The sequence below is a fragment of the Anopheles nili genome, chromosome 2 (assembly GCF_943737925.1).
Source record: "Anopheles nili chromosome 2, idAnoNiliSN_F5_01, whole genome shotgun sequence".
In the NCBI taxonomy this organism is placed as follows: Eukaryota; Metazoa; Arthropoda; class Insecta; order Diptera; family Culicidae; genus Anopheles; species Anopheles nili.
The window spans coordinates 68,449,363-68,461,817 of record NC_071291.1 but is presented as its reverse complement, the minus strand read 5'-3'; the positions used below and the strand labels follow the sequence as shown (position 1 = coordinate 68,461,817).

Here is a 12,455-nt window from a genome sequence, read left to right as displayed (position 1 = left end):
TGTGAAACGTGCGTGCGAAAGTCGTCGGATCGTCGCAGTGCGTTATCAACCGAAGGCCCCCCCAAAGGTCTCGAAGTCGCGTCGGGCGTGAAGTGGGGAAGATCGGGCGAGCAGAAACGCACGTGAAAGGCCGCACACGAGCCGCCCCTCCCGGGGAGATCCCCAGAAACAAGCGAGACCGGGCAGGACCTTCCTGGTGATGTTGTAATGAGATACGACGGCCAAGAACTGCTCCAATCTGACGACTTCAGTAGGCCGGCGAAGGGAATGGCCTATCATCCATTCCTGCAGCTCCCGCGACCGACTGACTTCAGCGTCTCGTCGCTGTTGACCGCGGGTTCGCCGCCGTCAGCGCCAGCCCAGCAGCAGAACTCGCCGGCGGCGGCCGCCGCAGCCGCGGCCGCGATCAACATGGCGGCCACGGCGGCCGGTTCGGGGCCGCATGGGGCCGGCGGGCCGCACTCCTACTTCCCGGCGGCAGCCCTTGCGGCCCTGTCGGGTGGTCCGGGTGGTGGGCCACCACCCTCGCATCTTTATCCGGGCGCTTTGCTGCCGAAATTGCCACCCCATCATCCGCATCCGCATCATCCGCTTGGGACGGCTTATACGACGGCGGAGGATGTGGTGTTGGCGGCGGTTGCCGCCCACCAGCATCATCCTGCCATGCGACCTCTGCGCGCTATGCAACCCGAGGACGACGGTGTCGTCGATGACCCCAAGGTGACGCTCGAGGGCAAGGAACTGTGGGAAAAGTTCCACAAACTCGGCACCGAGATGGTCATCACCAAGAGTGGCAGGTAGGTTTAAGGGCTTTTTTTTTAGGTGGAGTGGAAAGGGGGGGGGGGTGAAGAGGAAGGGGTACAAAAAGTGTGGAAAACTCGTCCAAGGACTCAGGACATCCGTGGGGAACGTGCGTGAGGACGAAAGAAACCGTGAGCGGATGAAAGTGGCATTCGTGCAATATACCGACGGCTTTTTGGTTTCGCGAGCGCTAACAAGGGTTCGTCGTTTCGAACGCATTCAATGACTTTTTGGAGTTAAAATTGAGACTTTTTCGTTGTGAGTTGAAGGTAAAATGGCACTCATTGTGATTAGAGACATCGACAGTTTTTTTTGGGTGTAAAGAAAATGTTGAGTGAATTATTTCAGTGCATGAGAAAGTGTTGAAGTCATCTTTCATGATGACTATGTGTGCTACAAGGATATTAAGGATCCTTTCTCTCATCAAAGTGACAAATTGTTGTACTCGTAAACCTTTTGTGACTATGGCGCTGTTTTTTATGGCTGTTTTTTTTTTGAAATTCTCTTCTTAACTAAAATAGCAGAAGAATTTTGCTACTTCAAAGCATCCCAAAGAGATGATTTGTTCAAATTGCTCTACACAGTTGCTCTAGTTAAATGCAATTTTTTTGGCCCATTTTATCATCGCTGAATCAATGCGATGTGGTTTGTCTTGAGAAGAAAACGCGTGAAAAAAGATCTCCTTAAAAGCCACCCCATCCACCGAGTCCTTTCTGGTGGGGCTCAATCCTTCACACTGAATGGCTCCCAATTTGTGGCCCTTCGCATCATTCGCCCAAGGACCAAAGCGCGTCAAACGCTTCCGAGCGGCTACTAATTCGCTAATTGTGCCCTCAGCTCTTGGCGCGTTCGTTTGGCACCGGGATGTTTGATTCGATGTTTTTCCTTCATTTTTTGTTGTTCTGGCCTCACAAGAGCTTCCTTTCGAGCGATTAAACCGACCTGCCGGTTGGCAGCAGACCCGACACTTTAAATCGTTTCACGGTTTCACTTTTTATTTGCCACTGCGCTGCTTGTTCCGATGGTGGCCAACAGTTTCGGGAAACCCGCATCACGATGCTGCAGGACGCGACCGGATGCTTGGGTTGATTTCGAAGCACCGTTTGCAACCAGAGCTGACGTTGATTGCTCGCGGCCGCGTGGTTTGAACCCGACCACAAGGTGTTCCCAAAAACCGCACGAGCGAAATGCTACTTAAAAACAAAACCTCCTCAACCCTGAACGAGCAGCGGCCGTTCCGTGAGGGCGAGAAATCAATTTTATTTGTATTTTATACCCTCAACGCAAGCTGGCACTTCCAAACGGGCGGTGATTTGTTGGCCTGGTTCCGCTTATCAAGCGCGCCTCAATGATCAAGGCGTGATGGTGCCAAGGGAACGCTTCTAGGGCGGCATTGGTTGAGTGCGATCGACACAGAAAGGCAGTCAAAATACGCCCAAGAAACGATTGTGTTTGAGTGTGAGTGTTTCTGCTATTTTTTTACAAGAACAAAAAAACATCCTGTCTACTTTCGAGCCGCACCAGCGAAGGATGCGAAAGGTCCCGCAAATTATCACCTGCCAGAACGGCTTGCGGTGCCGGGAGCAAAAAGTTTTTGGCGCACGAACAAACACCGAACTTTGGCGTGTTCGCGAAATGTAAATCGTAACCTCGAGGATTACGGTCCTTTCTCGAGGTGGTGGGTGAATCAAAACAAAAAAAAACAGCAAAAAAAAGTGAGCAAGAAAAAGGAAAAAACGGCACCCGGCCCAGGAAAAGTATGACTTCACCTTGCCATGGAACCAAGCGGCTGGTTTTTATTTACTTTTCCGATTGTTTGCAATTGTTTCACACTTTACTGGCGCGAGTCTTTCGCTCCTTTTCACTCGCGCACTCGAGCGATGGAGTGCGAGTTGTTGTGCTGTTTGCCCGGTGAAGCACTCCATTTTGTTTTTCGATGAGCCTCCCCGGCCAACCAAACCAACTTCAACTATTGTTATTAGTTTTAATTGAATACACGGCCCGGCCGGCAACCAGCCTTGTCGAGTGGCTCAAAATCAACACTCTGACGTCCGGGCGAATGCAACGGGCGTAATTACGGCTTCAGGATGGGGCATTATCGAATTTAATTCCCAAAACCGAGCGGCATTTCAACGCCCTAATAGGCCACCGGTGGAGCGATCGCGTTCCACCAAACGCCTGGCTTAACGGGGGCGCTTCAAACACATTTGCACAAGTGGCTAGGTGCTAGGCGCTCCATAAATTGGCGAATTGAAAAGCTCGATCGATTATGTATGATTGCTCACACTTCTCGTTTGCAATCGGCGCTGCAGCGAGCTGGATTGTTTCATTTTATTCTGCCCCGTTTTTTTGTGTGCGTGTATATCCGTGTGTGCGTGCGTGTACCATCCCAGCTCCATTATCCTGCCACAGTGCAGTCGCTCGCCAACGCGCGGCGGTGATAAAAGCGATCAAATATTAAATCATGCCATTTGCCGTTGTGCGCTTGAATCCATGTGTGAAAGCGTCGAATTTGAGGCTCGGCATCCTTTTTTTTGCTTTCTCTCTCTCTCTCTCACGCTGGTGCATCCTCGATGCGCTCGTGTTTTTTTGGGTGTGTTTCATTCGCTCGCGAAAAAAGCACCACGTGTGCAAGCGCTTGTGCAATGATTGTGCAACCTAGCGGGCTGAGTGGCGAAGCGCCGGACATGGCCTGGAATCCTTGTGTGCCCGTGGGTGGTGGTCTTTCGGTCAATTTGGTTCGTGTTAAGTTTCCAATTTTGCGCGGCGTGCTTTTTTTATCTCCATCGTCTTCTTATTCGCTTTATTGCCCACCCACCCGATCGATGCGCATTGTACGCGCTACAACATTGAAACCGGGGGTGGGTTTTGGTTTTGTTTCAAAAACAAAAAAATTCATCCCCTCCCCCCCGTGGCACGCGGGCGTTTCTGTTGGGTTTCAATTATGGCGCGTGGGTTGGTTTTTTTTTCTTTTTGCGAGCCCATTTTTGACTATCCGAGCTTCGCGGATCGCTTTCCGAAGCTGGTGTTGAAGCGATAGTGAGCGTGTTGGTGAATTTTTCATATTTATTCGACACCCTCGCGCGGGCAGACGATTCACGATGAGTTACTTTTTTACTTTTGGCTGCGGGTCGTGTAAAATTAAACGATTTCCACACACAAACACACACCCAGGCGCGTGTGCAAGTGTGCACATGGCGTAAAGGGGGTGAACGAAAAATAAAAATGGGATGATAAAATTTTCCACCACTTCGCCCAAACGCCCACCGCGAGCGAGCATTGGAAAAACGCTTACAAACGAGACCCCATTCGGGGGGCATACGCGAGCCAGGATGTACATAATAGTCGATTCGGTCTCCGAATATCTCCTTCATCGCATCTGGCGTTAATGTAGCGTGCTGGCCGAAAATGCGTGTTTTCCGTGCGTGCGAGTGAGTGTATCGGTGGAAATGAGCAGGAAAATAAAAAATTGTTTCGCGCTTTATTGCCACAACGGGCTGTTTCCCTGGAAAAAGAAAAACAATAAATAAGCCGAAGAAGGAAATGTACCGGAGGACGATAAATAAAATCGTTTTGGACACTTTTCCTCGGCGTCGCGTTTCCAATAAGCTGCGTCCCGCGGGAGGTGTCGGGTTTTCGTGATTAATTTCATTTTCCCCCGTAACCGGGTGGCGTTTGGGGGCTTTTCCCGATATTAAAAATGGACCTTATCGAAGCGGGCGTTCGATTTTCCGTTCCCGCCGCTAGCGCCATCCTGCGAAAATGCGCTTTCAATCGATTCCGCTGGTGTTGATGATAGTATGGATTATCCCTTAGCCATCTTACGGCGGTTTATTGTACGCTTTCATGGCCGCAACACACCGGGAGTGGCCAAGAATCGGGAGTTTATTATGTCGCGATCGCGATGTGATAAAATAAAGCGAACGCAGCCGATAAGCAGAGATTAATTTAATCTCGTTCATTCGTTCGCGCTAGTTTGTTCGTTCGACGATACAAACAAAAAATAAAATGGCAAATCCTCGAGGCTATCGAAACAAATAAGTGTTTCAAAATGGGACATTTCTGTTTGGCCTTTTCATTTGGCCAAACCAAAGGCACAAAATTGAGTTCAACGTGACGCAATTTACAAGCTGCAAATAAATGCGTGACATTTTTCAAATCCTTCTAAAAAGTTTCGTCTCATTCGAGAAAAATAAAGCCTTCCATAAAAGAAACATAATTAGTGCACCCCGAAACGATCGGGCAGGTGTGTTTTGATGATAATTTAATTTCATACCGTCTCCAACTCGTGCGGCACACGACTATCCCATAGCCACCGAGTGCCGGTAATGAGTGGGACAGTTTTGAGAGAGGCAAAAAGCAGAAACAAAAAACAGAACACCGACAACAAACTATCAAACCGAAACGAAAACGGGGCCCGCGAAGGGCAGTAAAAATGATTCGAGCTCATTAGAAAGTAGCAATAAACAGCCGAAATTGTGCAGATATTTTCCACGGACCCCGAGCGCGCTGGACGTTGGCCGTTTTAGCGTTAGCTCGAATATAATGCCTCATCTCGAGCTGCGCATGATTTATGTAACGCGCGACCGGGACGATAATTTAGGCGCTTTATTGCTCGAGGACACACAGACCGGCTGGAAATGCATGTTTTCTGAAGGATGGTCGGGGAACGTGATACGTCTGGCCAGGGCACTGGATAATGGATAAGAGCACAACCAGCTCTCATCGGGCCATCGTTTTCATTTGTGCCGTACTTGCCGGGGCGCAAGACAAACGCTTCTTTAATAAGCGAAAACTACTCCACCTTCATCCCAATTAGGCGGTAAACTAGTACGACCGAACAACCATCCAAAACCCAATTACAACCAATTTATGTAGCGCTTGGCTCCCTCCAAAAGTCGTACCCGGTTGGCACGGGCCTGGGTGGCGTGCTTTCGGGAAATAATTCACCTGCGCCACCTCGCGAGAGGCTCCTTATTTTGGCACCTCGTACCCAAACCAAAAACCCGTGGCCATCAAATGTCGGTCGCGGTTTTGTGTGTTGTTTGTTTCGAGTGTCTTTTAAGTTTTTTTCTTTTTGGCGTTTCGTTTGAGGTCTGCTAACGCCAAACAAATCACCGAGAAGGATGCAACAAGCGTCCGTGCCGTGGCTAATTAGTCGACATGCACCGTCCAAATGCAAGCAGAAGGCAGACTACTTGATTGGCAGGATATCGCAGAGGTGGCAACTTTTGATGGGATTCAAAAAGAAGAAGAAAGCATGGGTGAAATTGTTTGACACTGGCACTTACAACAAGGACCTCACGCTTTTCAGAAGGGAGCAAGTACAAGCCACAAAGGAAAATCGTCTTCCTTTTTCTGATTTTGCAAACGCACCTAATTTCGTCAGAGAAAAAATCGACTCAGTCCGCCAGCCCACGCGGAAGGTGCCAAATGCCGCTGACGAGCTTAAGTATTTACCGTGATTAAAATTTGCGCTTACTTTCAATTTTCCCCACTTTCAATCGCGCTCCTTTATCTCGCGCCCCATCTCGCGGGCACTCGAGCACCATTGGTCCTTGTGCGAGCCGTGAATGCACCGTGGAGTGCCATTCGTCCTCACCTCCTCCGATGCCAAAAAGGACCGCCTAGGCCCACTAATCCCGCCAGTCAATATTCGCCCGTCTGCTAATCGTGCGGGAAAATCAGCTTCAGCCTCATTTGCTCACGGCGTATGGCCGCACGTCTGGCTGGGAAACTACGGCTTGCGTGTATGTGCTTGCGCACCCTCTCCTTTGTGTATGGGTGCTCCATCGAGCTCGGTTTGCGTGTGTTCAGGCTCGCAATGTTCGCAAACAGTCGGGTGAAAATTGATTATGAATTCATAAAATAATTTGTTTATCCTATCGATCAGTAAACCGACCGACCGGCTCGTGTTTCAGGTGGGCACTTTCGGAAGCCTCCGGGTGGCATTCCTTTGAATTCGCCTCCTCCATTGCCAGACGCACTTACACAGCACACACATACGCATACCCACCCACGCGTGGGAGCTTGCGGTCTGCTAATGGAGCAAAGGGCGATCCGCAAAGTGCGAATCAAGCGAAAGTGTTATTGATTTAGGCGGCGCCAGGCGCACGTTGTGGCCTTGCCAAAGCGCCAGCTTGTTCGTCCTGGTTCCCTTTTTTTCTCTCTCTCTCTCTCCCTTTTTGCGTGCGTGTGTGGGAGCACAGGATGCATCGCCAGCGCCAGCCCTGGTGCATCGCCGGCCACGGAAATCGGTGTGGTATTTGTCCTGTTTCCGGGCGGTTTCGGTTCTAAGCCGCATCCCACGGGAAACCCACGCTGGATTTTTCCGCCGAAGGGCAGAATCATTCAATTTGTCGGTACCGTCCTTGCCTTGGTTCACGAGCGAGAAGCTTGCGAGACAGAGAGAAAGAGAAAGAGAGAGAGAGTGAGAGTGAGAGCCAGCAACACCAAAAGCCAGCAGCACGGAAACGGCGAATGGAGATTGAAAAACCACACACAAAAGACCCGCTTCGTTGAGGGTGGTGGGCGCTTTTCCAATGGAGCAGCTCGCTTTCCGGGCGCTTTTCACACACACGCGTGGGGGAGGATGGGGGAGTGCATTTCACATCCTTTTACCACCCGAACGTGTGTGAGTGCGGCGTGTGTTTTCCCTCCATCGGGCGAGTTCGTCCCGGGGGGGGGGGGTTTTCCGGGACAGTTGGAAAATCGTCATGACTGACGCACACCCACACATACACCCACACACACACACACACGGGTGGCAGCGATCGCCTCGAGGACCACTCGAGCAGGTGCAACGTCTTGAAGGTGTCCAGAAGCGGTCGGAAGTTGCGAATGTTTGGCGAACTTGGTGCCGTAGGCTGGAAGTGGAACACGCAGAGTACGTTTTTCATCGCGATTTACACACCTTGTGGCGTGTCGACAAGAGGCACCGGGGCGATAAGAAGTTGTCCTTTTGAGCCTTTCCCGGTTCGAGAATGTCGCTTTTTCTCATGCATTCTAACAACACGTGTTTGTTTTTTCATTATGCTGGAAGGTATCTTATGAAGTTTGGTGTTGGAAAGTTCATACATTAGCATTAGGGGTTGTGTTTTTTACCTAAACCTCACAAATCGGGCCATTATGGTGCTGAGGTGAAATGGAAATTAAAACGCCTTTTGTGTGGTAAGCAAAAAAAAGTTCATATCCACTTACATTGTAAGAAAAGTGATTAAAAGCCAAAAAAGAAAATTCATTCATTAGCACATCCGCACACACTCTCGTGTGATGCACGGGGAAAACCGCTCACCAACACACACACACACACACGGTGGTCGTGAAAAGCCCCCTAGTAAACCCGGGACACCGTGGGGTGCACTTGCAACTGCACTTTTACTTCCCTTTCGAGCGCTCGCTGTCTCGCTCTCTCTCTCTCTCTGTGTTATGCATTTCGCACCCATACAGTGGTTCGGCTTTTTGCCAACGTACTCATCGTCCGCCCTTCTTACCCCCTTCGAGAGGTGGGGGATGGTGCTGGGTGAGGTGTTAAAATTTCTTGTCCATAAAACAGTTTTTAACACCCTCGCATAATGATTAGCACTCCATTTCTGCACCACGTTCGTTTCGTTGCCTGGGCGCATGGAAGGCGGTTTGCGGGAGCTGCACGGCCCCTTACGAGCCGCACGTGGAAACTCTTATCTTCCTGCGCCCCCGCCTCCCCCTTCCCTTACTGCCACCCCCATCCACCTAAAAGAAATGGTGGAAAATTTGTCTTTCCCCACCGCTCATCGTATTATGATGTTCGCGATTTTATGTTGCACGCTTGTCGAACGTGAAATCACAACCCCCTCCGACTCTGGGATGGATGGATGGATGTGTGTGTGTGTGTGTGCATGTGCATGGAAGTGGCCGTGCGCAATGTATGTGTGCTTGTGTGGATTTTTTTTCCTTCTACCGCCTTTTATGCCGAGTCAAGCAGGGGTGGAGGTTTTCGCTTAACGCGATTGCCCGCCTGCATGCTCGGCGGCAAGTTGGTATGAATGAATGCTTGGCGGTGTGCGTGTTTTTTGCCTTTTTTTTGCTATTATTTTTGCTGTTGCTGCCAAGTACCCGATTGCTCTCCCGTGGGCGCTTTAGATATGGAAATTGAACGTACAGCCAGGCGGGTAACGAACCACCCTTTCGTGGCAGGGTGGCTGCATATTTTTAGTTTTATGCCGCTTGCTTTTTTTGCTCTCTCTCTCTCTCTCTCTCTCTCTCTCTCTCTCTCTTTTTTCTGTTACTGCCAAATGTCACGAAATTGCACGCATGCACGTCAAACATGCGCTGACCCAGGGGTCTTTTCTAAAAAACAAAAACAAAAAAAACGCACCAAGGGTTTGCCTTTTGAAGGGTATTAAAAATTGTGCAAAGTATTGCAAGAAATTGTAACAAGCCGTCGAACAGCGAAACAAATTAGGACTTTCGTACCACGGTTCATTAGCTGCCGGAGGCAGAAAAGGTGTCCAGAGGGTGGTTAGCCGGGGGCCGAGGGTGGCTCAAAACCCGATTAGCCCAGGGGGTGGGGGGAGGTCCCTTAACACGCCACCGGTACGCTAACACCGATGCTCAGGCTTTGTGCAGGGCTTTTGGGGCGTTAATTGCGAATCGCATGCAAACGTCAACCATCCGGGGTGGTTGTGACGTATTGGCGGGTGAGTTTTCTCGCCCGGAAAAAGGTTGAAACACCGAGGGCGAGAAGGCGTTGAAGGAAGGGACGACAAGTGTGCGGTTAACACACCGGCCTACACCTGCACAGACACCTTCACAGCGGATTGGTTCGGTTTGCTCGTAAGCCGGCACCAGCATTTGCGTATCGGATGTCACCGCCCAGGGAGCCCGCAGGAAGGAGCCTACCGGTGTGGGGAGGTCGGCGGGCACCAGAATGCGGGGTGCTGCACTACCCACCCTGTTCTGAGCTCGCCCGGTGCATTGCACGCAGCTCGCAGCCACAATTGCACACGCTGTCAAACGGCCTTTTGCGCTGGCGAATTTGCAATTCCAAGCGCTGTCAAAGTGTGACAACGCAACCGAACTGTGACGGCGGATAAAGTGATACAGAAATGATACACTTTTCCGGAGATGCACCGGCGGATAATGAGCGTGAGCAAAATGTGCAGCTGCAGGTTCGATGCAGCGCTGTTTTTTTTTTGGTTTTACACGCGTGCGCGCGCGCGCAAACCTGGCCTACTTCGATCGCGGTTGCACTTTCGATTTCGAGGATTTCGTGCTTTTGTTTTGCGCCGTTGTCCACCCTCCTTCGAAGGGCACGCATTAGAAAACAATACAAAAAACCCCTTCGGGTGGGGGGAAAAGGCCACCTTCCGTTGTGGCGTATTTTGCGTTGCGTGTCGCTTTGCGTGAAGGGTGTTTGCGATCACAAACCGTGTAAGGAGTTGCGACCCAAACACGGTCACAGCACGCACAAACACCACGCAAATGGGTTGCTGGAACGTGGCGCGACTTCCGCACCACGTAGCCATCGGTGCGTATGCTAATAAAAATGCGCCGAAAACAAACGCAATTACCAAAACGGGCCCATTAACAACCAATAAACCAGCCGCAATCGAACGATTCTACCTGGTAACTTTGCACGCAGTTTGCCTCCCCGGCAGCTGGTTGGGAAGAATCGGTGGCGTTGAACAGCAAAAAAAAAACAGCGAGGAAAAAGGAATCGTCCGGAAACCGAGCGCGCCAGCTCGATTTTCCCAAGCAGCGGAACAGCGTCCGCTTCACCTGCTTCGGCCAACGCTGCCGGCGGATGCAGATTTCTATATTATAGAGTTTCACCGCCATGCACGGGGGCCTGACTCTCGGTGTTCCGGTGTTCTGCAGGTCTCCGGGAGCCGAAAAACGCAAGACATCTAACGCCGCTGTCCGCTGTCTCGGGTACCGGGCCGTTTGACAACTATTGCCTGCGGCTTTGTGGCCCAATAACTGTGTGTGTGTGGGGTTTTTTTTCCTGCTTTCGTTCGAATTCGGCGCATATTGGCCTGGCCGCACCTCGAAACCATTCTTAACCGGGCTCTGCGAGGCTCCCAGGGGAAGACAATACGCTTTGCAAAACCCACACTCCGCTCCGGGTTGGCCAGAGTTTGGGGCAAGGATCGTTTGCTGAGCGGTGAAAAGCGAGTGCCGCCACCGTTACTACTGCTGCGGCTGCTGCTGGATCCATTTGCACGCCGGATTCGGCGGCAAAACGGTCCCAATAATAAGCATATCAGTTTTCATATTAGCCTCCTTCGGGTTCTGGCGGTTTCTGTCTGCGTGTGTGCTTGCCTTGTTTTTTTTTCTTGCTCTCTTAGTGCGTTCTTTCCACCCTTCTGAGCGTTCCTTCCTGATCCTTAAGAAATAGAAAGGGGGAGGGGAGCATATTTTCAACATGCTCCCTCGCGCAACGGAACGGTTTTACGAGCGACAGGACGAGGAACCCGCCGTGGGACCCAGCCGTTTTCCCGCTCATTAGCTGTGGCGTTTTTCGGCCGAGGTCACACGTCGTAGCGTCGGGGCAGGCGAATGTTGTAAGTATGCGATAATTGCAGCCCTTTTGCCCATCGCGCCCGCCCGCGAGGCGTCAGACGATACGGTTACATTGTTGTTCTGGGGCCGGTTTCATAATCGGCAACATGGGCATCCGGCACCCGGTCGAGGTGGTCGAGAACGCAACGCACATATATCGCGCGCGGAACATTGGAGGTGAGCATGCATCGGTTACGTTCTTCTCCACTGAACGGGGCGGTGCAGCACATTGCGATCTTCGGTGGAGCGTGACATTTGACGAGGCGCTCGCTTAATCTACGATCGCGCATTTGGATATCCCAGCGAGCTGGCGTTTGGAACCTGCCGAAGAGAAGGTCAAACATGAGTCAATTCAGCGACGTCGAGGCTAGAGTCGATTTGGAGCTTGATCCATCACAATGCTGATGGGAAAGTGTACCTCGTGCCAGGCGAAGTAGGCGATGGTATCGTTCAACTCGCAAACCCGCGATCATAGACGGGCGGACGCCATTGTGCACAAATAAACGTGTCCTTTTTCGCTTGGAGTCAATGTGCGGTAGTAATACCTTTTGCCGCGCTCTGATTGAGTTGTCCCGATGCGTCCCGAGAAGCGATGCGCATCTCGGGCTCGAACTTAAATGCCACGCTGTTGGCAACAAATTGAACAATACCTTACATTTCGCGGGCGATAAATGGATCCCACCAAGGAAGCGTTGAGAACGGGGAACCGCGAGAGAATGCCAACTCGCGGGAGACGGCACGGGACGGACGGGCGGAAGCTGGATTGGGAAAATTTGGGCACGAAAAACAAACGAAAAGCATAAGCAGAACAAACAAAATTTATTGGCACAATCTCATTCCATCTTATTAGCACCACCAAATTGGCATGTTAAGTCTGACAGCGAGCGGGAGCAGCGGGCTAAAAGGTTTGTGGCCGGGGTTTTTGGTGCATAATTTTGGGTCGGATGAGCGAGAGAGAGAGGTAGAAAAAATCAAGAAAGAACGAGAAAGAATGGGAAGAATTTCCATGGTGGCTTAGGCAGGTCAGCAAAAAAAAAAAGGCTCATTCAAGTCTCTCGTTCCATCCCGCAGGCAGTTGTTGGGGCCAAAATTGCTGGTTTAGAACCAACGGA

At 51.0% G+C, this 12,455-nt stretch overlaps 1 protein-coding gene across 1 annotated transcript in view; it reads left to right on the top strand.

Moving 5' to 3' along the window:
• The first annotated feature begins 207 nt into the window (after positions 1-207).
• Positions 208-12,455, top strand: part of LOC128720347 (optomotor-blind protein) — a 95,688-nt gene continuing 83,440 nt past the window's right edge. Inside the window, exon 1 of the mRNA XM_053814011.1 lies at positions 208-797. Within this exon, the coding sequence (XP_053669986.1) occupies positions 208-797 (590 nt within the window). The remainder of the gene's footprint in view (positions 798-12,455) is intronic.